The 27,273-nt window shown below is 42.8% G+C and overlaps 1 protein-coding gene across 2 annotated transcripts in view; it reads right to left on the bottom strand.

Moving 5' to 3' along the window:
• The window catches only part of LOC130017871 (phospholipid-transporting ATPase IB-like), a 688,232-nt gene that overhangs the window by 617,030 nt on the left and 43,929 nt on the right, over nucleotides 1-27,273 (bottom strand). Inside the window, exon 1 of one of the 2 annotated variants that reach the window (XM_056108649.1) lies at nucleotides 14,552-14,612. The exons of the other annotated variant lie outside the window; for it this stretch is intronic. Within the exon in view, the coding sequence (XP_055964624.1) occupies nucleotides 14,552-14,585 (34 nt within the window). The 5' untranslated portion in view covers nucleotides 14,586-14,612. Of the gene's footprint in view, nucleotides 1-14,551; nucleotides 14,613-27,273 lie in introns of those variants that run through there. 2 annotated transcript variants of the gene reach the window in all.

Raw genomic sequence — 27,273 nt, 5'->3', positions numbered from 1 at the left:
TACATACAAGTGGTACAACATGGAAAGTATCAAGCGAAATGAGTCAGAAAGAGAGGGATAGACATAGAAAGATTGCATTCATCTGGGGGATATAAAGTAACAAAATATGAGATTAATACCCAAGAATAGCTGAGATCAGCACCAGGAGGATTACTCCATAGCTTAGTGGCCAGTCGGGCATTCTAGAGGAAAGGGCAGCTCAGATAGAGAAGGGAACACCAAATAAAGGGTGTTTGGAGGATCCTCCCAGGAGGGGAGATGCATGTCGAAAGTGGACTATGGACTGAACATGTTTGCCACTCAATGCCTCTTTTGCAGACCACAACACCCAAAAGGAGAGAGACAACACAGGGGATTGCCCTGACACAGAGGCAGGGGGGGATGGGGGGGATGGGGGTGGGGGGGATATTATTCATGGTGGTGGAAAATGGGCACTGGTGGAGGGATGGGTATCTGATCATTGTATAATCAAACCCAAGCACAAAAAATTGTAAATCTACAACTGTACCTCATGGTGTTTCACTAATTAAAAAAAATGAAAAAAAAAAGAAAATTACGGTGATTATCAAAATGGCAAAGGGAATAGGTCTGGAGGAATAAGCAGAGGGATCTTGGTGGTTAAATGGCCTTGGAAATTTGGTAGTAATCAGTCCTAATTCAATAGAAAAAAGTCTTTAATTCAATACATTGCTATGGTTCTAGCAATCAAGTGAAAATGTTTAAATAATGTAAAATTACTTGTTAACTATCTAAACATCATTTTTCTCTGTTCACTTATTTATCTCCGACCAGAACTCTTCTGCCTGCTTTACTTATGAGTCTGTTTTGCACTTCAGATCTCAAGGGTGATCTACATGCCCAAGTCTACCTTCAAGCCATGTCTCTCCTATACCCTCAAAATCTAAATTAAATCCCACCTTTTCCTTGACAAAAAAATAATTTTTACTTACACAACTAATTCAATGAACATTTTCTCCAAGTCTGTAATAGCAATTCATGTTGGAAAGCAGTTGCTATTATGTTGAAATCATCCTTCAAGTTTTTACCACTAAGAGACAATGCACCACAAGCTTTCTGATTACGTGGCCCCAGAATAGTCATCCACAGCAGAGTACTAACAAGTATTGCAATGAATAACCAACACAAGGTTTATTTTGTTTTAACTATCCAAAATACATTTAAATGGGTATTTTTGAAGTCAATACTTAAATGATACTGCAATTTAATATGCACAGGCAAACATTTTTAAAAGGTATAAGAATGAAAATCATTATCATCTGGGATTAACAGTTCCTTGTCCAAGATGATAGCCAGAGTCTGGCCATATGAGTCTGCTGAGTACCTGAAGTTAGAATTTAAATGTAAGTATTGTGAGTATAATACTATCATGCAGGTACATGCTGTAAGTATAAATATACCATGTATGTGCTGTAAGTAAAACTATATAAGTATATTCTGTAAGTATAAATACATCATGGATTTTGAATTATTGCGAAAAGATTGCAAAATGCCACAATCTTTTAAATTAGTTACATGCTAAAATAATACTGGGAATATGGGTTGAGTAAAATATACTATTAAAGTAATAATACACATTTCATACTTCATTTGGCAGTGTGCCTTGTAAGTTTTTATTTCATTATTAATCATTATTTTATCCTTTACCTGCTTCTTATCTGTTAATATTTCCCATAGACCTCCCAACCCTTCAATTAAGCCAATTATCTAAACGAGGAAAAGCACTTTCAATACTTTCCTAAGGGAAAACCAAACAGAAAAGACATATCTGTAAATAAAACCACTATATCCTTTTTTTAAACAGATTTAGAAACTTTCGTAATTACGTTTCAGTTATACAATGATCAAGTACCCATCCCTCCACCAGTGTCCATTCTCTACCACCAATGTTCCCAGTATCCCTCCACCCCCCCGCCCCACCCCCACCTCTGTGTCAGGCACATTCCCTTTTACTCTCTCTCCTTTTCGGTGTTATGGTTTGCAATACAGGTATTAAGTGGCCATCATGTTCGGTCTATAGTCTACTTTCAGCATGCATCTCCGATCCCCAGCGAGCCCTCTAAGCATCCTTTACTTGGTGGTCCCTTCTCTATCTCAGCTGCCGTTTCCTCTAACATGTGAAGCCAGCTTTTGAGCTGTTGAGGAATCCTTCTGGTCCTTATCTCTACTATCCTTGGGTTTTAGTCTCCCATTCTGCCATTTTATATTCCACAAATGAGTGCAGTCATTCTAAGTCTGTCCCTCTCTTTCTGACTCATTCACTTTAGCACGATAGCATGATACTCTTCATGTCGATCCACTTATATGCAAATTTCATGACTTCATCTTTTCTAACAGCTGCTTAGTATTCTATTGTGTAGATGTGATTTCTTTAACCCTTCATCTGTTCTTAGGCTCTTGGGTTTTTTCCAGATTCTGGCTATTGTAAATAGTGCTGCAATAAAGATACAAGTGCAGATACTGTACTTCTACTGTACTTTTTGCATCTTCGGGATATATTCCCAGAAGTGGTATTGCTGGGTCAAATGGGAGCTCAATTTAAAATTTTTTGAGAATCGTCCATACTGCTTTCCAAAAGGGCTGAACCAGTCGGAATTCCCAACAGCAGGGAAGGAGAGTCCCCTTCTCCCCACATTCACACCAACACCGGTTGCTTTTGTTATTTTGGATGTGGGCCAGTCTCTGTGGTGTGAGATGATATCTCATTGTTGTTTTGATCTGCATCTTCCTGATGTTTAGTGATCAAGAGCATGTTTTCATGCGTCTTTTGGTCATTCAGATTTTTTCTTTGAGAAAGTTTCTGTTCATTTCATCATCCCATTTTCTAATGGGACTGGATGTTTTCTTCTTGTAGAGTTCAACCAGTGCCTTGTATATATTTACTTGATACTAACCCCTTATCAGATGAAAACCACTATATCCTAAAGCTTTGATTCACCAACAAACACTTTGCTTCACCAAAACTTTGCCCTCTGCAAACTCCCCATATAGCAGTAATTTGCTGATCAAGTTGTTCATAGAGAAATGCAATTGATAAGAAAGGTTTTCACTAAATAAAAAAGATTTTCTTGTAAATGAACTTTAAGCTTGTCTTGGAATCAGCAAATCTTTTTATTTTTTGTCTTTGCTCCTACTAAAATTATAATCTACATACAACTTTACCACGCATTCGAGACTCTACAGTCAGAAAACCAGAAAGATTCCTAGAGTCAGGTAGACTATTTGGAGTCATAAGGAATAGCTGACAGCAAGGTATGATGAAGAACTAAAAAACACAGTCTACCCACACAGCTACCCTGAAGACTGGAGTTAGAGACAGCGCATAGCACTATGTCCCACCCACAATGAAAATCCTAAATAGGCAGCAAAAACAATCACTAATGTTCAAAATTGCCACTATGAGTCATTAAGTTTGTGGAACACTTCGTACACAATGCTGTGGATACAGCTCCTATGGTCCCCATGATTTTCCCGAAGTAATTTTCATTTAAGGTTTTGAATTTTACTTATTTTTCAGTACCGGTACTGAACCCAGGACCTCCGAGCATGCACTCTCCCGCACAGCTACATCTCTAACCCTAGAGTTATTGTTAATTCAAAAGCTGCTTCTTACATTTTGATGATCAATGTTTATCAAAATTGTATTTTAAAGTATTAGCATTAAATAAATACTTAATTTACTATTTATTGATCAAGCTAAAGAATATAATTGCTGCTTTAAATATCTTCCTGGAAATATAAAATGTCTAAAACAATATAGTCTATCCTAAATATATCTATCTATAAATGCTTTTATCGTCAGTGAATTACTACTACACACTTAATACAAACTTAAATAGGATTATCAATCTTTAAAAGCACCCCTTTCAAGCATACTACGTTGATGTGTGATTTATACAAAATACCATGGCCAAAAGTACATAAAATCAGCCATAGGTTTATAAAGAGAGAAAATCACCTAAATTGAATTGAACGTTTTTAGTGAAGAAAAATAATCAGGATAATATTCTATGGCACCTAAACACAGAATATCCTAACTGTACTTCTACCTCGTGATGCCAGTAGGCAGAAGTGAACTTACAGTAGCACCTACTTTCTACCCTCTGTGTGATGGACAGGAAACTAGGCTGTTCTCTAAATTCTCCTAACTGCGAATTTTCATAACTCCATGAAGACACATTTGCTTACATAAAATAATCTCACCTAACTTTTGAAACCATTTCAAACATTGAATTTTTGATAATTGCACCAAACATGAGGCCTGTCTTGGTCAAGGCTGACTTTTCAAAACCGTTCTTTTCTCTCTCTCTCCCTCTCTCTCTCTCTCTCTCTCTCTCTCTCTCTCTCTCTCTCTCTTTCTTAATGAAATCACATCTCTTGATCTGTTGGGAGTTTTGGGGTTTTGGTTTTTTGTTGTTTTTTTTTTTTTGAGATGCACATTTTGTTTTGCTGGAGCGACAGCACAGCAGTAGGGAGTTTGCCTTACAAGCAGCCAACATGGCCAACCCGAGTTCGATTCCTCCACCCCTCTTGGAGAGCCCGGCAAGCTACCAAGAGTATCTCGCCCGCACAGCAGAGGTTGGTAAGCTACCCATGACATATTTGATATGCCAAACACAGTAACAACAAGTCTCATGATGGAGACGTTACTGGGCCCGCTCGAGCAAATCTATGAACAACGGGAGAACCGTGATCCCTGATCTGGACTGTGAATCATTGTGAGATACACAGTTACAAAGTTACAAATCATTGTGAGATACACAGATACAAAGTAACAATAGCAATAATAATAGTAGTGAGAAAATCCTAAAACAGCAAGAGAAAAGTCTATATAAAAAAGGATTCCCCATAGGAATATCAACAGATTTCTCCACAGAAACTCTACGGGCCAGAAGGGAGTGGTGGGGTGCATATGAAGGGCTGAACAGAAAAGTCCTCCCAAAAGAATACTCTACCCAGCATTAAAGGAGAAGTCAAGAGCTTTTCAGCCAATAAGGAGTTAAATGAATTCACTGCCATCAAACTGGTCAGGGCTGGAGCGATAGCACAGCGGGTAGGGCGTTTGCCTTGCACGCAGACAACATGGCCGACCCAAGTTCTATTCCTCTGCCCCTCTTGGAGAGCCCGGCAAGCTACCGAGAGTATTTGATATGCCAGACACAGTAACAACAAAGTCTCCAATGGAGACGTTACTGGGCCTGCTCGAGCAAATCGATGATCAACGGGAGGGCCTTTACAATTTTCAAGTTGACTGATTCTATATGTAACACCTTCAATGTGTTATGTTTCTTTTTCAAATTTGAATTTCACATAGTATGTTTTCTAGCTCTAAAATTTGTCTTTGGTTCTCTTTACATAGAACTGATTTTTTCTGTTGGAAAACAACACTGCAAGGTGACTATAGATGCAGTATTGTTTTCTCATTCCAGAAAGGTAAGCCTTGGGGTCAGTGAAATAGTGTAGCGGGTATGGCTTGCCTTGCATGCAGCCTATCTGGGTTCAATCCCCGGCATCCCATATGATTTGCGGAGCACCAATAGGAGCGAGTCCTCAGTGCAGAGGGAGGAGTAACCCCTGAGCACTGCCAGGTGTCCCCATAAAACAAACAAACAAACAAAAGAAATGTAAAACTGAGCGCTAGAAAGGGGAAGAGTGCTCATGTAATCCCAGAGCAGAAGCACTGCCCAGTCTATTTGCTCAGGTCCCTTAGAGGACTAAGCCCACTTCTTCCTTATTCTTCAAGCATTCACTCAACAAACTCTGAGAGAGGGATGACTCCATGCCAAGCACTGAAGACAAGCAAAGGCCTTTACCTAATGGAGCTTATAGTCCAGTGGAAAGTATCAGAAAACTAACAAGGATTATATGTGTAAAAAGCTGAATTGAGTCAGGAAAACATTACAAAAACATTTCATTACTTGGTTTATTTGAACTACCAAGAGACTTTTGAGCTGGCCAGAGCAACTCTTTTAAGGAGCCATTAATCAATCTTTTAAAATATCATCCAATCATGAAAACTGAGGAACATGGACTTTCAGCCTGAAGAGAAACAGTCAATTCTTTTTACATCTTTTCTAGAGAATCAATACCAATTATATAGTTGTTAATACTATTAACTTTTTTCCTTTAGTCAGTTACCTCAGATTCCTTTTGTCCTTCCAAAACAAAAATTTTCCATCCTCGGGACACATTTTATCTTTCCCACCTGAACCTATATACCTTGAATTATATGAATTATAGTACAATTCTTCAATTCCAGCTATATAACTGTTCTCTTTTAAAGAAATGATAAGCCTAAACTTCCAAGTTTTATAGAATACAAAGTCATTCTATATGGTAGCTGTAATCAAGACTCACAACTTCATAAGATTCAGCATCTTTCAAGCATCTATATCATTCATGGATGAGACTCTTAAATCGTTTTTTTACATTTTTAAATATTTTTTTAGTTTTGGGGTCACATTGGCAATGCTCAGGGCTCACTCCTGGCTTTGCACTCAGGAATCATTCCTGGCCGTTCTCAGGGAAGCCTTAAGAGATGTAAGATATCGAACCCACGTCAGGAACATGCAAGACAACTACTGTACTATCTCTCCAGCCCCCTGGTTCTTAATTCTTTAAATGTCTTCACAAAAAAATTTCAACATAAAAATTTTCTTTTAAAAAAGATAGTTAGGAAATAGGTCTTCTTTGAAGGTTCAGAAGAACTCACGAACAAATCTATCTGGATCCAGGCTTTGTTTGGGGGAGGGCTTTTGATCATCATTTAATTTCCTAGTTGGTAACTAGTCTCTTCAGATGTTTTACTTCTTCCTAACCCATTTCTGGGAGGTTACAGCATTCCATAACTTCTAGGTTCTCCAATTTTTTGGCATAAAGATTTTTATAGTAACCTCAGATAATCTTTTGAATTTCTGTGGTATCTGTAAACTTTTCAACCCTTTCACTCTGATTCAGCTTATTAACTTCTCTCTCTTTTTCCTTGAGAGTCTTGGAAATTTTGTCATTTTTTAAAATTCTTTTGAAATACTGACTCTTGGTTTCATTCATCTTTTGTAGTAATTTTCTGTTTTTATTTTTTGTTTCATTGATTTCTTCTTTAATTTTTATTTATTTCTTCCTTTCTGCTTATTCTGGGCTCCCACTTTTTTTTATTTTTTATAATTTTATTTATTGAATCACTGTGAGAGCAGTTACAAAACTTTCGGGTCTAAGTCTCGGTCATACAATGAAATACCCGTACCTTCACCAGTGCCCATTCTCCACCCCCAACAACCCCAGTATACCCCCATCCCAAACCCTCCCCCTACCTGTGGGGCAGATGATTTCCACATTACTCTCTCTCTACTTTGATCACATTCAATATTTTGATATCAGTCACTGTCACTGTCACTGTCCTCCCGTTGTTCATCGATTTTCTCGAGCGGGCCCAGTAACGTCTCCATTGGAGACTTTGTTGTTACTGTGTTTGGCATATCGAATACATCATGGGTAGCTTGCCAGGCTCTGCTGTGTGGGCAAGATACTCTCGGTAGCTTGCCGGGCTCTCCGAGAGGGGCGGAGGAATCGAACTTGAGTCGGCCATGTTGGCTGCGTGCAAGGCAAACGCCCTACCGCTGTGCTATTGAGCAGACCCACCATTATTATTTGAGATTTTACCCCAACACTCAGATCTGCTGAAAAGGCAACAGTAGACAATTTATGTTCTATTTCTGGTTATGAATAAGGTATGATGTTGTGTGGCTGCAGCAGGGCCACGTGATTTTGAAATTCCGAAATTTTAACACTTAAACCTGGAGGGATTTCTGCCAAAACCTGCTGGGTTTCGAGATTTGCTCCTGAGTCTCTGGGATCATGGCCATTAAGCAGCTTGATCAGGAGCCAGAGAGGCCATTTGTGGGTGATGACTTGGGGTCTCGTTGGGGTAGGGAGGACAGGCCCGGCTCCCCCACCACCCCCATCCTGTGAGGCCCAACAAGTTTGGTCATTGTGGGCCCAAGCCTGACTGTCCAATGGCCTCTGGAGGATGACGGCCACCGAGCTGCCAAGGGGGAGCAGGTGGAGGGACAACACCCTTTCCTCCCTGGGGTGGCCCAGCGACAGTAACATACTGTGGGGTCTGGATGCATTTCTGCCAAAAGCTACTGGGTTTCGAGATTTGTTTCTGAATCTCTGGGATCATGGCCACTAAGCAGCTTGATCAGGAGTCAGAGAGGCCATTTGTGGGCGATGACTTGGGGTCTCGTTGGGGTGGGGAGGACAAGACCGGCTCCACCCCCATCCCGTGAGGCCCTGCGTGTCTTGTTACTGGGGGCCCAAACCTGACTGTCTAGTAGCCTCTGAAGGATGGCGGCAACTGGGCTGCCAGGGGGAACAGGCCAAGGCACAAAACCTATTGCCACCTGGATTGACCCAGCACTGGTAACCTACTGCAGGGACCGAACGCATTTCTGCCAAAAGCCACGGGGTTTCGAGATTTGTTTCTGAGTCTCTGGAACCATTAAGCAGTTCAATCAAGAACCAGAGAGGCCATGCCTCCAATTATATAGCTGAGCCGGAGGTGGTTTGTGGGTGTGTTTCCCACATACCTAACTTTTGACCGTTTACTTTCTTACTAAACTTTGCCCCAAGTTTTTGGGGTCTGTCCAAAGGCACAGCAGCAATTTTGGGGTATCTGGAATTCTGAAGACGCCATCAGGCTGCTGATGCACTCGCCTCACAGGTACAGATTGACCTGCTGGCGGCACCATACTCCCTGGGTTCCCACTTTTGCTTTTTGTCTAGGTAGTTATGTATTTTGGTTACTTGGACCTTTTCTTCTTGATAAATTATTGCACTGCTATTAATTTCTATCTAAAAAGATTAAAAATTGAGAGTCCATATGAGCCAGCAATTCCACTTCTTGGCATCTACCCCAAGGGCCCAAAAACACTATCTTGAAAAGACATTTGCACATCTATGTTCATTGCAGAATTAGTCATAATAGCAAACAAGATCTGGAAACAATCAAAGTGCCTAGTAACAGATGAGTGAATAAAGAAACTCATATATATATATATCTCACACATATACACACACATATATATACACACACATATACACACATGCACAATAGAATACTATTTAGCTAAAAGAAAACTGAAATCATGCAATTTGCTGCAACATAGATGGAATTAAGGGTATCACGCTGAGTGAAGTTGGTCAGAGAAAGAGAAACGAATAGAGAACAATCTCACTCACAATAGACTATCAAGAAACATGGTATGGGAATAACTAGTGGCCTACAGCATGGAGCTTGCCATGGAGATAGGATGGAGATGGAAGGAAACCCTGGGACATGGGTGGAGGGACACTGACACTCTGGTGAAGGGTGTGGTGTTGGAACATTACATTCACAAAACTCTATTATTAACAGTACTGTAAGTCATGGCTATGGAGCAAAAACTAGAGAAGAAAATTAAATTGGTTGGACTGGAGTGATAGTACACTGAGTAGTGTTTGCCTTGCACACAGCTGATATGGGTTCAATCCCTAGCATCCCATTAGGACCCAGAGCACCACCAGGAGTAACTCGTGAGTGCAGAGCCAGGAGTAAGCCCTGAATATCTCTCACAAGCGGGTGCATATGATAATTAATACATAATATATAAACAACCAGTGCCCAGGAAAATAGGAAACAATCAGTGTAGGAAAAGATTATGGTAAAAAAAAAGAACCCTCATTCACTGTTTGCAGAATGACATCTGGTTCAGGATCTATGGAAAATAGGAAGCTTTCCTCAGCTCTCTAGGAAAGAATCTCATTATACCAGGTGATCCAATTCACCATCCACTGAAAGGAAAATATGGGTTCCACAAAGGGCATTGGGACAACTGAAAGGTGACTTCCCCACTACAAGAAAAAAGTTTGCCATCATGGAAAGTTTGGAAATAATTTTGATAGAACTTAACTTCAAAGAACAGCAGCCTCAAATTTAACTAGCCACTAAATCCTAAATTAAGACTACAAAGTAAGTGAGGGGATGATAAAGTGGACTAGTTGTAAGAACAAAACACCATAGGCAAGCCATTCAAGTTTCCCAACAGGCACTATATTCAAACATCATCATATACTCTGACCCAGAAGATCACAGCTCTACCTATGGCATTATCAATTAGGAAATGACATAATAAAAGCTTATGACAGAAAGTTCACAAAGGAAAAGTGAGAGGCAAAGAGGAATAGTTAACTCAAACAATTTTTGGTCGTGAGAGAAGAAAGGTCCTAAGAACAAAACACCATGGGCAATTCTTGGCACTTGATGCCAAGTGATGGTCAGATGCAGTAACTGTGCACATCAAAACCATATGACCTAAATAGCAATTTTTGAAAAGTTATTCAATTTAATAAAAAAGTAGACATAGAGCTCCCTAGTCCTGATGATGAGATCTCTTATTTCTTCTCTTTTTGTTGTTGTTTTCTGGTTTGGGGCCACATCCAGCAGTACTCAAAGCTTATTCCTGGCTCTGTGCTCAGGGATCACTCCTGGTGGGCTGGAAGCACCATATGAGATGATATTATCCCATATAGTATGGGATGTACTATCGCTCTGGCCCCAATGGCAAGATTTCTATCAGTAAGGACTGTTTTAAAATGCTAAATCAATATCTAACAATACCAGGAAAAATATATGTTTTAAAAAGTTATATTTTTAAAAAACTATATAGATTTTATCTACACTATTTCCTGAAGTTGTCACAGATTCAAAAGCTTCATGAGATATTTTATAGGCCTTTGGTCTTATTAAGATTAGCCATCATATTTCTAAGAATCAGAGGGATGTGTGTAATTATCCTTTCCCTTTCAGTAGAGTATTCTTTCATTCTGCTGATGCTTTCTTCAATGCATAGAAGCTTTTTAATGTGATGCAGTCACAGTTGTTTATTTTGTTTTTGTTTGTCTGACTGTTGGGGTAGAGTCCCCAAAGTCATCTCTAACACTGATACTATGAAACATACCATCTGTTTTATGGTTTTAGATCTTACATCCTGTATTCAAATCCCTTTTGATTTTGTTTGGTTGGTTGTTTGTTTTGAGGCCACATCTGGCCATACTCAAAGGTTACTCCTGGTTCTGTGCTTAGGAATTACTCCTGGCAGTGCCTATAGGATAAGGGATGCCAGGAATTGAAACTAGGCTGGCCTCCATATGCAAAGCAAGAATCCTATCCACTGTACTATCACTCCAGCCTCTGATTTTTTTTTCATTTTTTTTAATTATAGCACGGTCCTCCCGTTGTTCATCGATTTGCTCGAGCGGGCCCAGTAATGTCTCCATCATGAAACTTGTTGTTACTGTGTTTGGCATATCGAAATACGTCACGGATAGCTTGCCAGGCTCTGCCGTGCAGGCGAGATACTCTCAGTAGCTTGCCAGGCTCTCCAAGAGGGGCAGAGGAATTGAACTCGGGTCGGCCATATTGGCCACTTGTAAGGCAAACGCCCTACCGCTGTGCTATCACTCCAGCCCTTTTTTGAATTAAAGAACTGTAATTACAAAGTTATTGCTAGTTTAATTTTAGGCATAAAATAGTTCAAAACCAATCCCAACACCAGTGTCAACCTCCCTCCACCAGTGTTCCCCTGTAAGTCTTCCCCACCCTCATCAAATTTAATTTTTTGAAGCTATTTGTATGTATTAATGTCAGACCAGAGGTGGCAGAGGGTCAGTCATGGAGGATCATGGGCACTTTGGTGGTGTGGGGTGCAGAAACTTTCTACATCATTCAATCACATATGGTATATTAACAATATTAACTTGTATAAACAATTAAAATTACATTAGATAGTATAAACAAGTTATGCTTGTTTAAAGTATTAAAAAGTATTAAAAAGTTCTTTCCTTTGGTGTATCCACATGCTCAAGTCACTACTACAAACTAAAGCCTTATTTGTCTCTCATTTATCTCTCAAAACATTCCAAATTATCCTCATTCTATCCATCATTCATCCCTAACATACCATTATGTCCTGCTACCATCTTCCAACACTTTTCTTGGAAAGACGACTGACAACTTATATTGCTAAACCAAACCACCCTCATTCCTTCTCCAACAAAATCTCCCTGCAGCACTTGGCCTCATAAAGTATCCCCCGCTTCTTGGAACAATCCCATTTAAGAATTCTAGAAATGCTGGCACCAGTTACCTTTACAAGTGACATTTCCTTTCCTTCCCACCCCAGTGCCCCTGCTCTGACCATCCACTGCTGTAGTTCCCTCTTCATGTTGCACCTTTGCCCAAGGACTCGACTACCGTTTCCACATTATCCTCACCGCAGACCTCATTCTCAGACCTAACTAGCCCTGTGACATCTCTGCCAGAGATCCCACACACTTCTCCAACTCTCTAACTCCAAACTCAATCACCTTCCCTTGCTGCGTGAATATTCAGTCAGTCGGAGGTGCCAGGCACCAACATTTCCTCATTGAACCTACTTATCAAAGCTTTCAAACTACCAAGTAAGAACCATCACAGATTGTTCCTTGAAGGTACCTTAGTGGGTTTCCTCTCCAAAAGGTGGACCTTCCTCACAGTCCCCTCAGCTGGGCCTCCCTGCCTGTTTCCTCAGTCTGAACCACCATACCCCTCTCACACGTGCCCACACCATTACTACACCTGACCCCTCTCTCCAGGCATCTCACCAAGACCCCCTAGGCCCAGAAAGATCCTGAGCAAGTCACACAGCCAAAGAGGCTTCTCCTGGCTCATGATTTATTTTTCTCCCTCCCAAACAAACAAGCAACGCACACAGACCTCCGTTGGTTTCCACATGTTATGCTGCAATTTGTGACACTGAGTGCCTTCTTCAATGATTAACGCACTTGAGGGGGAAACGTTCTTAGGGCACAGGAGCTTGTATGGAAAAGAATGGTCCATCCATTTGGCTATCTGGTTTTCCTCCTTGAAGACAACTACAATGCAGGTTTGGAGGAAAACTTTCAGAGAATGGACACCCTCCATGTAGTGCTCACACATCTCCTGGATGTTTCCCAGAGGAGCCTCACTGCCTGTCAAGCCTGTGAGAACCAGCCACCTTAACTGGGACATCCTCAGTCCCAGCTGCCGGAAGCCAGGCCTGTGCCAGGATCTTCTGAGGTAACACAGGTCAGCGGCCTCATCAGGGTGCCGCTTGTTCTTCTCCTCTGGCATCCCTGGCTTGACCCAGACACGCAGGCACCTCAGAAGGCACAGGGGAAAAAATAAGACCTGCTGAGGTGAGTGACCTGCGGCTGCTTCCAGACAGCATAGCACAGGCCTGCATCCGAGTCAGTCCACACACCAGAGCTGGGTTACAGCCTTACCCCAGCACACGCAGGCCCTGTTCCTATCTCACCCCAGTAGTGGGCTGGGGCCACCCTCTGCACTGCCGGGCTGCTGTCACACGGACACTGGAGCAATCGCTCTTCTGAATCCACAGCACCAGTCACTTCTTTAGAGAATGGTAACACAGTTCTTTCACTGGGACTGATGTAGTTCCATGACTCCTGCCTCTCAAGTCCCAGACCAGCATCTCAGGCGAGATGACGCAGCTACCCCCATGTGTTTGACACCACCCAGCACACTGCCAAAACTCCATTTATTTATCTGCCAAATCTACTGAGCTCCAAGCAGCATTGATCAGTGCAGAGAGCATGGGAGAGCGTGCCCAGAACTCCATGGGGGGCAGAGATCAGGAACCAAGTTCCTGTCTCATAAATGTCCTGGTCACAGAAGACTATTAGGGTTCCCAGCTCTTGCGACAATAGTTCTAGGTTTACAGGAAGGTGAGAAGAGAAGACAGAGCTCCCGCAAGTCCGCTCAGCTCCCCTTATTAACAACATCTACTCTTAGGGGGCAACACCGGCTCCAACCCAGGAAGAAGCCGCTAGATGGTAACAACCAGAGTTGAAGGTTTCCATGAGGGTTCACTCAGGGATGGTTACAGATAGAGGTGTCTCACAGTGGGGGCTGGGGTGGGGAGATGGTGGCTCTGGGGGTCTGAGACTTTGGTGCTCACGCTAACAATGAAGGGCTGCTGGAATCCAACAGTGCTGGGGACCACTAGGGCAATGATGGGAGTGGTGGAAGTGAGGGGTGAGGAATGTGGGGGCTGGGGGTAGGGGTCCACAGCATGCTTTGAAAATACTGGACATTCTAACAGCTTATCAGTGGAGATATCACTTCATGGCCTGATCATCTCTGTCCACACAAACTATGGAATATAACATTATGTTTAGAAAAGAAAGCATGCGGGGGGGGGGGGGCGAGGGGGGATAGGGGGTAGAGGAGGGGAGGGAGAGGGAGATAGACATATGCAAAAAGGCAAGATTTATCTTCTAAAGGATCACTTAAGAGAAAAAGAGTGTCACAAATCCAAATCTGGACAGCCCGAGCCAATTGTTTGTGCGCGTTTGTTACTGTTATTGCTGTTTTTAAAGACAGCAAGAGAATGAAGGTTGAGTGCATGTGAAAAGACAAAGGAAAGTGCAGGGAAAGCTGACCCACAATGCTCACCTCTAGCAGAGTCAGAGGAGGGAAGTTCAATCATCTGAGCACTGTGCAGGGACCAGTGGAGGAAGAGCAAATGTGAAAGGACGTCACATCGTTTTAAAGCGTCACTATTAATGGGCAGTTTAGCTTAGTTTTTTTTTTTTTAGGTTGCAAAAAAGGGAAGACAGAAGGGACATTTGTTGACAGAAGGCTACAGTGACAAGAGGGTCTAGAGTCATTGGTCTGACTAATTTTCTTTTGATGCTGCGAAGACAAACTGCTCCCAAATCTCTAAACAAAGTCCAGCCAAGCATGAGATGCCTGTGCCTTTAAAAACTGACCTTCTTTGGGGACAGAGAGATAGTACAGTGGGTGAGCGGCTTGCCTTGCACCACCAACCCGAGTTTGATCCCGGTACCCCATAAAGTCCCCCAAGCTCACCAGGAGTGATTCCTGAATAAAGAGCCAAGAGTAACCCCTGAACATTGCCAGGTGTGGCCCCCAAACTAACTAAATAAACATTCCTTAATCTACTGAGCAAATGTTCATGCCAAATATATTAGAAAGATAAGTAATACATGCTTTCAGATAGCTTCCAGAAGTATTTAAGTCTTTAAGGACATCTTCATATAACTCACTAGACTCATAGTGTTTTACCCACTTAAGCAATACTATAGTTATGGAACAAGCCAGAAAACAAAAGACAATCATATATTCAAAGGCAATCGTCTCTGAAAACCAGAAAATAAGGTGCGATCTCCCATTCAACCTGCATTCTGTCACTCTGCAACAATTGCTCATTATAATGATTTTAGAATGGATGAAGGTGGGATAGAACCAGGAAGAAGTAATGGGAGGAATCAGGTAGATTTCAAGAGGCAGAAAAAAAGAATGAAAATATCCTCAACCAAATGTTGACTCTGTGAACTCCAGAGTTCAGAGTTCAGCAAATACATACACGAACATTGCTTCATCTCTGGAGATTGCCACAGCAGTAAACAGAGCCAGTACAAGGTGACTGACCAAATTCCACTTGTGTTATCTTTGCTCTGCCATATGTACAGCACAGACCTGTGCAGGTAAAAGGCAATAGTGACTCACGTATGTCTGCTCTTGTTATATGGTTAACTCCTCCTTTAGAAGAAGAGAGACCATAGATTATAAGTAACTACCCAAAATGGATAAGGTATTGTTACTATGCTTGATATAGTGAGATATGAGGAACTCCAAGGAACCCCAAAATATGTGACCTAAGTTCTGGTTCCCCCACCATAATGTCAGAATATTTACAGGAATATGCTATGTGAAGTAGGACTTGGCCCGTGTATCCCATGCTAGGATAATTCAGAGTACACAATGTGGGGTTCATTTTCCCAATCTAGCTCTATTCCACACTTAACACAATAGACAAATTCCTAACTATTTTGCATTCAATCCTGACACTTTAGTAAAAAGTCCTGGAAATGAGGGATTTTTCCTCTGGAAGCAATTTTAAAACAAGGGTTTGCACGGTTTAAAATTGCTTCCATGCAATTTTAAAACAAGGGTTTGCACGTGCAATTCTCTAACACCTAATTCATAAATTTGTCACCTAAAGTCTGAATTTTACTAGGAAAACGAGACCCCAAAGGGGATCCATGGTCACAATTACTAAGCACAGACCTTTATAAACTGAATAGTAGCACGCTGACTGCTGGCTTGGCCCACTGGTGAGTGACTCTAATGAACACTAACTATATTACCAGTCTCCATATGTCAATCCTATTTCAATCGTCACCAAAAAACATCATTGTACCCTCACTGCAATTGTATCTGACAGGATGTCTGGTGTTCATTGTAAAAGTCTTTGGCATATCATGTTCTGTGATGATGTTTCTAAAATGTTAACATGAAGCACCCAAACCGTGCCTGAGCAGCCTGGCATCCACCTTAGGCACCCCCGTACCTCACCCTTGCCTGACCCTGTCACTCAGCCGGGCTGCAGTCCTGTGGGGCTATGGCCTCCCTGGGCAGATTTTAATTCAAAGGGGTTCTTTTTGAAAGAGTGAGGGTGAGTAGACAACTAAAGTGGCTCTCTTCAAATGGTTCTAAAAACACAAAGAAGTCAATAAATTATGCAAGCAAAGAACTAGGTCTAAAAGCAAAGGGTGACCTCCGCCCTGGGCCTGCTCCCCCTCTTTGATGCCGCCACATCCTGAGATGCGCCAACTCCATGTGGTGGCTGCTTGTGTGACAGAAATCATTCAACAGGAAAGCCTAGAACTCTGGAAATGGCCTTGATTCCTCCTGCTGATGCGAACACATGCAATTTCCCTGTGTGATTTAGGTCTGTTACCCTTTTCTAAAACAAGTCACACAAATGCCTTGGTTCTCGGCTCCCCTCCACTGCCAGCAGAATCCCACCCACGATGCCCCTGTGAGAAGCTGAGCCCTTTCCAGACCCACCCGCTCACGTAATCCCTTGCCTGTATTCCTTCTGTACTCCTTGCTGAAGGTTCCCTTAAGGAACTCAGAGAGCCTTCAGATGTTAGGTAAGTGTCATGGCAGTTCTCCAACTATCAAGGGATATGGCCCTCTCTGGACACCTTCCCGCTCTGCCCCACTAACCCATGGCCTATGAGCACCAAGGCAGTGGACCCCAGACAACTGACAGCAGAATGGGGGCTGTTAATTGGGATTCAAATTCAAAAATCTTCAGAGATAAGTGACTAGAGTCACTGCCTCGGCAGATAACAGGACCCTAAAATGTGAGCCCTACATCTCTCTCTGTCTCTCTGTCTCTCTGTCTCTCTGTCTCTCTGTCTCTCTGTCTCTCTCTCTCTCTCTCTCTCTCTCTCTCTCTCTCTCCCCTCTGCCTCTCCCTCTCCCTTCCTCCCTCTCCCTCTCCCTTCCTTCCTCTCCCTTTCCCTCCTTCCCTCTCCCCCCCCTCGGCCCTTTGAACTGTTTCTCCAGCCCTCTCTGGTCCTTCTTAGCACAATAACCTAAATGAGAAATCTCAAAGTAGTCCAATTCTGAATAAATTTCCTCCCATAAACACAAGTGCTTAAGACCTAAGTAGTAGGGAGCTGGGCTTTAGTTGCAGGCTCTGACTCACTGAGCTCATACCTCCCAGGTTATTTGTTCCTAGCCTTTTGCCATTGGGGGCGGTGGGGAGCTTAGTGAATAGTAGAAAAGTGTAGAAAACTGAAGGCAATACAGATTAGAAAGTCTTTTCTTTCTTTTACTCCATTTACTTCCTCCCTTTGCACCCCTAATCTTGAGGAAGATGGTAACTTTGCCTCTTTATATCTATAAGTGTGTCTGTTCTCTGGATTATGCTTTGAACTGGTTATGCTAACTTTCCAGTATCCTCTTCAACACTACCTGTAGGAACTAGAGATTTGATTTTTTAACTATTTTCCTTGAACACAGTATAGTAACAGATCTAGAGGCAGGTAGAGCTACCCTGTCCCGAGGAGACCAGAACTGTTCATAGAGGTCTGACAGTTGCAAGGCTTAAAGTCCTGCTCTTTAACTTCTGTAAAGTTTCACAATTTCTACAGAGAGCATTAAAGACTACAAAAGAACCTCCAGCTGATCTCCGTGAAGTCAATAGGCCCTCACATGTGGTTTGTGGGAGGTGGAGAGGAGAAGATGGTCACGTTCTCCTGATACACCTCTGCCAGTCCAGGACCATCTGGGAAGGCTCTTTGCAGAAAAGGAGAGTCAGTCCTACGTCTTAGCCAGGGCTTCCAGGTCTGTCCTTGTCACAGAAAAGAATTTCAGGAGTAGACAAAGCAATGAAGTAAAAACAGATTTTATTTGGAGGTTTTTTGAGAAAACAGGAGGGAGAGAAAAGGAGAGAGCTCCATGCTCAGGAGAATGCAGCTTCTCCAAAGATGGAGAGAGCCCCAGAACACCTCTCAAGAGGGGAGATGTGGGCACCACATGTGCTTGGGTACCACATGTGCTCGGCCACATGGACGCAAGCAGCACATGGGTTCAGGTAACATATGCACCCCTCTCTTTAAGTTGGTTTTTATAGGAGTTTCCCAAAGCTGCCCCACCTGGGGTTTCTAGCAAGTAAGAGTCCGTTGCTAGGGTGGTTTCCTAAGGGGTAGAGTTGGCAGAGATCAATGGTCCTCTTTAAAATTCCCTTCCTGGAATGCCCTGCCACAGACGCAGGGTGGGATGGAGGGGATGGGGGTGGGAGGGATATTATCCATGGTGGTGGAAAATGGGCACTGGTGGAGGGATGGGTATTTGATCATTGTATAACCGAAACCCAAGCACAAAAATTTGTAAATCTACAACTATACCTCATGGCGTTTCACTAATAAAAATTTTTAAAAATAAAAAAATTTAAAAAAAAATAAAATTCCCTTCCTGACCTTTGTTCCTATTGCAGCTTCTCTCAGAGGTGGGTCCAGCCTTCTCTGGATCTGTTGGGGATACGTGAAGTCTTATCAGGCTTCGATTCCTGTGTGTGCAAGGTACTTCTATTGCTATGGGGGCCCTTTCCTCTCTACCTGCCTACATCACCTGGGTTCTGTGAGTATAAAAAATGCATTACTCTAGAAGGGTGGGGATTGTTCTATGTAGTTCTTCATCTTTCCACATTTGAGCATTTGCATTCATGACAATATGTAGGTTCCAGGCAGAGGCATCTTGGTGGGAAAATTGCTTAGCTTCCTGCACCAAGGTCATTGAAGGAGGTGGGCTAAGAGAGGTGAGTACTGGGAGGAAAGAGACAGCATTTGGGCAGTGTGGATAGTGCGAGAAGTGTGTGGGTCAGGGGATCAGGAAAGAGACCTAAGAGCAGAACACAAAAAGCTCCAGTTCCTAACCCCCTCTCAGGCTTGCAATTTACTGATTCCACGACAGAGCAGAGCTTCCCATTGTGTCCCCTGAGTAGGCTGTCACCCGTTTACCTACACTGAAATGTTCTCATTCCAGTCAATACCACTGGAGATTTGTTGTCCATAGATTAAGTCAATAAACACATGATGAATGTCTATAGTATGTCAGACGCAATACTAAAACAGAGGGAAGTCTTTCTCATAGAGCAAGAAGGAGGCCCTGATCCAAATTGCCAGTTTCTTGTTAGAAATGAACATTTCTGGGCTCCCTCTAACTAGTTAAAATCCCCCTTTTAAAAAGCCTTCTGTATACTCACCCGCATCTGACAATCACTGAAATACAACGGTTCTAATAATAGCCTAAGCTGAAGAAACAGAATACAGAATCATCAAATTTGTGCTGTTGGAAAGAGTTCCTAGATAATCAGTACCATGGAGATAATCTTGTCTCCTGGAGTTAATCACATCTCAAAGGAGAATTATAACAATCAAATGGAATAATGCATATGAAATTGTTCTGTATGCTGCAAAAGCAAATATCATTATCTAGCTACCAAAACTTCTTTGAGACAAATTAGGACATGAACCAGGGAATAAATGAACCGGTGATAAGCTCTCCAGTGTTTGAAAAGATAAGATTTCATAAACAGCTTCTGAAAAATGAATTTAGTTACAAAACAGTTAATACAACTGTCGTGTCTTACATATGAAGAAACTTACTGCCAAGACATTAAAGTAATTTGGCCAAGATCACAGAGAGAGACTAGGACAAAATTTTGAACAAATCAAAAAGGAAGGAGTTGGGCCAGAACGATAGTACAGTGGGTAGTGAGCTTGCCTTACATGTGGCCGACCAGGGTTGGATCCCTGGCACCGCATATGATCCCTGAGCACAGAGCCAGGAGTTACCCCCTGAGTATTGTCAGTTGTGGTCACTACTAAACAAAACTTAGTATGTAGTTAGGACACAGTTTCATTTATAAGGTAGAAAGGTAGAAACAGTCTGGAAATAGAAGGAAATCAGCTAACCTGGAGTAAACAAAATTACATGTGCCACCAAAAATGCCAAGGAGGAGTGAAAAATGGGGCAAGGGAAGACCCCAGGGAAAAAGACAGAATTTCAAACAAGTCGGGGAAGGAGATATCCTAACACTTTGCCTAATCTGGATACCAGTTTCTGGGGGCTGGGGTCAGGAACACCTTTCATAGTGGCCCATATTTTAACCACAGGGACATTCGAAGCAGCAGAAGGACTCACAAATCTTATCAATTATTTTTTTAAAAAATCACATGACCCAAGTACAAAATCCGACTGTGGTTTCTGCTTTACTCAGACGTCTTTAATTTGTGCTCCTATATTTGCAAACTGAAAAGAAGATAAGTCGCTTTTAGCTTCTCCCAGGAGAAAAAGGAAGAAGAAAGCTCTCAAAAACATTCAGAGCTTCATCATAAATATTAATAAAGTTAGTCATCCTGGAAGAACTATTGACAATTTATGCTTCTCCTGGGCAATATATGTGATAAAAAAAATAGTGACAGTAAAGGTCCACAGCTAATGTTCCCTAAGAGGTTTAGAATTTGTTTATTTGATGAAGAGTGGGGGAGAGTAATGGAGGTTTGACAATTTCTATAAAGGATTTGCTCGCATAAAGGCCCTCCCGTTGATCATCAATTTGCTCGAGCGGGCCCAGGAACGTCTCCATTGGAGACTTTGTTGTTACTGTGTCTGGCATATCGAATACTCTCGGTAGCTTGCCGGGCTCTCCAAGAGGGGCGGAGGAATCAAACTCGGGTCGGCCATGTTGGCTGCGTGCAAGGCAAACGCCCTACCCGCTGTGCTATCGCCCCAGCCCATCATAAAGCTACAATAACAAAAATAGTGGTGCTTACTTCCAAATAAACATAATGAAACAAATTAGGAAGTGCAGAAACTAATGCCTAAGAAACTAATGGAGCGATAGCACAGTGGTAGGGCGTTCACCTTACAAGCGGCCAACATGGTCGACCCGAGTTCGATTCCTCTGCCCCTCTCAGAGAGCCCGGCAAGCTACCGAGAGTATCTCGCCCGCACGGCAGGGCCTGGCAAGCTCCCCGTGACGTATTGGATATGCCAAACACAGTAACAACAAAGTCTCCAATGGAGACGTTACTGGGCCCGCTCGAGCAAATCGATGATCAACGGGAGGGCCTTTACCTTTACCTTATAAAGGATAAACACTTGGACATCAAAGCTGCCTGGGACCAGGTAACAGGTAGAGGCAGGCTCGGTGGATGGAGAAAACACAGATAGACTCGTGCTTTCTAACTCTGGTGCCATGAGCCAAGCTGGAGTCTTCTAAGAGATATTCACAGAGGTTTCCCTACTCCCCTGAAAGTACAGCAAAGCTATGCAACAGTCCATAGGCCAAAGGTACGTGGGAAATGTTTGAGCATATCTAAAAACAAAACAGCCCACTCAAACAGCATACAACCCACAGTAACACTAGCATCATCCAAAGCAGGACTGATACCAGTGTAGAAAGTGGTGCTGCAGAAAGGGGCTTGGTAGTGCTACTCTCTGCGTGGGGTGTTGCCACCTTTGTTGTAGCTACTGAGAAACCAAAGCTGAGACTGTTCCCTTTACAAAAATTATTTTTTCCTTTTGGTTTTGGGGCCACCCCCAGTAGTTCTCAGGGTTTATTTCTGGCTCTCTGCTCAGAGATCACTCCTGGAGGGCTCAAGGGACATAGGGTACTGGGGATCAACTCTGTCAGCTGCATGTAAGACAGGCACCCAACCTGCTGTACTGTCATTCTGGCCCCTTCTTTACAAATTTTGATATCAATCACTTAATCCCCATTATTCATCGATTTATTCGAGCGGGTGCCAGTAATGTCTCCATTCATCCCGGTTGCGTGCTAGCGTAGCCCAATGGTATCTGTTCGTTCTAGGAACATGCAGAGCCTCAAACCGATCATTTAGGGTCTTGACGAAGAAGTCTGACCATCTTATAGGTGGGCGTCCACATGATCTTTTGATGTCCCGTGGAATATAATCAGTAATGGCTCTAGTCCAGCGGTTGTCTGTAAACCTCATTACGTGTCCAGCCCATCTGATTTTTGATGTCTTGGCAAATGAGACAGCATCCCTGATTCTTGAGCATTGACGAAGATCAGAACTCCGGATTCTATCTCTCATTTGAGTGAATCGTGATATTCCAAGCATAGTTCTTTCGATTCCTCTTTGAGAGACCCGAATAGCGTTCTCATCCTGTTTTCGTAGGGTCCAGGTCTCTGAGGCATATGTTAATGCAGGAAGAATAGTGGAATCAAAGAGATGTGCTTGTAGCTGGAGGTTCTTTGTCCTTTTAGTTATTTCTTCAATGCTCTTGAAGGCATTCCAAGCCGCTCTCTTCCTCTTGCGCAACTCAGGTGCCAGGTCATTCATCATGTTGATTTCTCGACCTAGGTATAACTGTTGCATTCGGAGATGGTGGTTCCGTTGAGAGCGAATGGAGCGTCAGGAATAAGGCTGTTTCTCATAAACATTGTCTTCGTAAGATTCAGCTGTAGTCCGACCTTTCCACATTCACGGTCAAAGTCGTTCAGCATTTGTGCCGCTTGGTTGATCTTTGGTGTTATTAGAACGATGTCATCAGCAAAGCGGAGGTGGTGTAGTTGCCGACCATCTATCTTCACTCCCATGTTTTCCCATTCCAGTCGTCGCATGATGTTCTCGAGGGTGGCACTGAAGAGTTTTGGAGAAATGGTATCACCCTGCCGAACCCCTCTCTTGATATGGATGATTACTTCTTTGTAGAATGGTGAGATCTTGGTAGTGAATCCGCAATAGAGCTCACGAAGGATCCTGATGTATTGAGTTTGTACGCCCTGATTGGCTAGGGCTTCCATGACCGCTTCCGTCTCTACAGAATCAAAGGCCTTCTTTAAATCAATGAACGTTAGACAGAGCGGCATCTTGAACTCCTGAGAAACCTCAATGAGCTTGGTTATTGTGTGGATATGGTCGAGGGTACTGAATCCTTTTCGGAATCCAGCTTGTTCACATGGTTGTCCTTCATCTAGTGTTCTGCTAATCCTATTCAGGATGACTTGAGTGAATAGTTTGTAGATGACAGACAATAGGCAGATTGGGCGATAGTTGCCAATGTCGTGGATGTCTCCTTTCTTGTATAGTAGTACAGTCCTGCTGGTTTTCTATTGGGATGGAACCTTGCATTCAGACAGGTAGCGTGTGAAGAGTCGAGCCAATGTATTGATGAGTACTGATGGTAAGTTCTTCAGGTGTTCAGGTCTGATCTTTTCTGGACCAGGTGCTCTTTGTTTCTTTACCGACAAGATGGCATGTTGGATTTTGGAAGGGAGAACATTGGGAACGACATATCCATCATGAGGTATGTGGTATGTGGGCAAGTGGATGTGGCTATTAAAGAGATCTGAGTAGAAGTCATGAATAATCTTCTCCATTGCCCTTCTAGAAGATGTGATAGATCCATCATGATGTCGGAGGGCAGTCATCTTGGTTTTGTAGTTGGTGAAGGACAGGCGGGCATTACGAATGTTTTTCCCAGCTTCTGCTGCATCTACCAGTACTGCTGCTCTCCTGTTTTTGAGGTCATCCTTGATGGCTTCTCTGCACTGTTTTGCCAGTTCGGATGTTCGCTTGTGGTTGCCTGAGGCATGTGCCAAGCCACGTTGGCGAATAAGTTCAAGAGTTTTCGAAGAAAGACAGTTTTTTGTGGTTATCTCTCTCTTGGCATTCCTTGCACAATCATGGAGGTGCTGAATCATTCGATCGTATTCCTCATCAATGTTGTCAATGATGGCATCTTCCCATGTTGCTGCAACAAAAATCCTCTTACAAGAGTTCTAGGAAGCAGCTCTAGGGCCAGGGTCTCTTACCCTGTGCAAGAACCTCCCAACCAGTATTGGGTGGGCACGAACAGCCTTATATGGCCAGATCCCTGAGCCCTAACACCAATCTGTACTGGTGCTGGCTGGCCAATACCAGCACAAGTGGTACTGAGCATCATTTGGGAGTTCCTGCCCCCAAAATAAAGAACAGAATGTTAAAACCCTTTAAGATTTTGTTCAGTTAGAAAAAACCCAATACTAATGTAAAAGCAAAGCGGCATACTGCAGACTCTGGAAAAGCAGAAAGCATCTACAGACAAAGATCCCTAAAATAAATTGGGGGTGGGAACACCACAGTACAAATGAGAGGAAAGATCGTTTTGCTTTACAAGGATGTTACAGTCCTAACAGACAGTAAAGCTTTGAGCTTTAATGGGACTTTTAAAAAATGTAGTGGAGGTCTGAGATAATCCCAATCATTTACGAAACAAGTTTTCTGCAGAGAAACATATCACGTGCACTACATATAAATGCATATATACTATGTTCTATAAAGAAAATGAAGGGGGCAGTCAATTTAATTGACTATTGTGAGGCGAGAGGAGATTCTAGAAATCAAACCCAGGGCCTCATATCTAAAGCACATGTACTCTACCACAGAGCTCCTTCCCACTTATATAGAGTCAAGATGGGTCTTTGTGAAGAGCGCTTCTGAGAGCGATGGGAAATGAACTGGTGAAAGAAGCACCTCATCTATGGAGAGAGGCCCCGTACAGACAAGGGCCTCTTGGTGCATGTGAGGAGAAGCAAAGCAACCAGGGTGCCTAAAATGCAATTCAAAAAGAGGAGGCGGGGGAAGATTTTGGGGGTGCAGCCCTAGAGGACCCAGCACTGCCACTGTGGCTGGAATAATCCCTGGCACCTTGGTTGTAGCTTCATTGAGACGTAGACCAGGTTGTTTAAGAATACCAGTGGGGACCCCAGACCTCCTAAGCTCCACTTGGGAAGTCCCCATTCCCAACCCACCCTGAAAAGGGGGAGGCTAAACAGACATATGAAACTCATGATTTGGGAAGTGTCAAAACAACACTGAGATATCATCTCATGCTCGTGAGAATGACACATATCAAAATGTCTGGAGACATCCAGCCAATGTTCCAATGTTGGTGGGGATGTGATGATAAAGAAACCTTCATCCACTGTTGGTGGGAATGCCATCTGGTTTAGCCTCTATGGAAAGCAATGTGGAGATGTCCTCCAAAACTAGGAACAGGACTCCCATTTGACCCAACTATACCACTTCTTGGCATAGACCACCCACCCACCGCGCCAATACAAAAACATTCATTTGAAAGATATGCACACCTATGTTCATCACAACACTCAGTACAATAATCAAGATATGGAAACAATCCAAACGCCCAACTACGGATGAACAGATCAAGAAGCTGTGAAACATACACACAATGGAACATATACACTATGCAGCACAGCAGGGATTCAAGCCAGAAGTACCTCTCAGCACTGCAGAGTATGGTCTTAAAAAAAAAAAAACCTAAATAAATAAATAAATTTCAAAAATCCTAATTCAAGCACAAACATAATATGATCTGATTAGGTCATCAAAGGAGCAATATAACTATAGAGAATAGGCAGTTGGGAGGAAGGAAGGGGGGAGTTAGGCAACCAATGCCAAGCCCATTCATGGAGATGGAGGCTGAGGGCATAGCCTCCGTACAGGTGGAGAGATAGGGCTACCAAGGACATGTTTCTAAGGCAGTGTCAGGACTTGCTAATGGGACATAGGGTGGGAGAAATACCACAAGATTTTTAACTTCCATCATGACATCGATGATGTTGCCATTGGCCACTATGAGAATATCTGAGGGTGTTAGGGGGTGTGACTTCATGTCCCTGTAAGACTTTGAAAGAGTTCAATATACTTCTAAAAGGTAGACAAACAAAAGTCAATGGCATTCTGTATGACAACATCTATTACAATAGAAAATGTGAATCTAATGAGAAACTTACGAACATTGTAGTTGTCAGATTCTATTATTTGCTTACAGCACCAGCTTTCTTCCCAAACCATTCACTTTTCTCCTCGCCTTGATCTGTAAGAGTATAGTATTTCATGTTGTCCCTGGCAAATTTGAAATGGGGACGTTCTCCTGGTTAATTATTTACACAATACCTGCTTGACAGGACGCTGTACTAGCAGGAACTGATGGAAAAATAGCCAAATACAAAGATAAAATAACAGCTGGGGAATGGCCAGGATACAACTGGGGGACAGCAGAGTGACAGGCCCATGGCAGTTCCTGGAGGATAAAATGTACATTAGGAAATTAACCAAAAGCAAGGCAATGAAATATAACAGCACCTGTGATTCTGAGAAATTCCACCTTGGAATTAATGATGCGACTAAAGTTATTAATATGTAGGAAGCCTCAATTAGCCAGATGGGATAGGATACTGAATTGACAGAACAGAGCCATACATGACTCCATGGACTGGTAGGAAATATAATTCAGACTATGTCCTGGGGTACAGAAGATTCAGCACGATCTCCTAAAATATAATTTTTACTTCTCTAGTGTAACAAAGAGTGGATATTTCTGTTTAGACTTAACAGTCCTTACAATAACTGTAGAGGGCCTCGGGGTCCCATGCTGAGTTGTGATCCCCTCACCCCCCTTCTCTTTTATCAGTCTGCAAATTCAAAGTCAGCCTTGGTGGTCAGCAAGGTCCCTCCAGTGTTCACAGCCCATGACTCAGGTCCAGTCACACTCTTCCCACAGGGCAAACACCAATGACCCTCCTGTTACTTCACAGAGCCCACTGGGGCAACTTCTAAAAAAGTTTCATCTAAGGAAAATCATGTACCTCCTCCTTTATCAGAGAAAACCAAATGAAAACAAGAGTCACTGGAGCCTGAAAAGAGAGCCTCCTTCTTCAGTAGGAAGCTGTCAGTTGGCATGGGTGGGGAGTGGGGGTGGGGAGTGGGAAGGGTGGGGATTTAGGGAAGGGAAAGCTAGGACAGTGGGGGAAGGGA

This window comes from Sorex fumeus, unplaced genomic scaffold (assembly GCF_029834395.1).
Source record: "Sorex fumeus unplaced genomic scaffold, SorFum_2.1 ptg000008l, whole genome shotgun sequence".
Lineage (NCBI taxonomy): Eukaryota > Metazoa > Chordata > Mammalia > Eulipotyphla > Soricidae > Sorex > Sorex fumeus.
The sequence above is the reverse complement of the archived record's forward strand: the minus strand, read 5'-3'. Positions and strand labels throughout refer to the sequence as shown.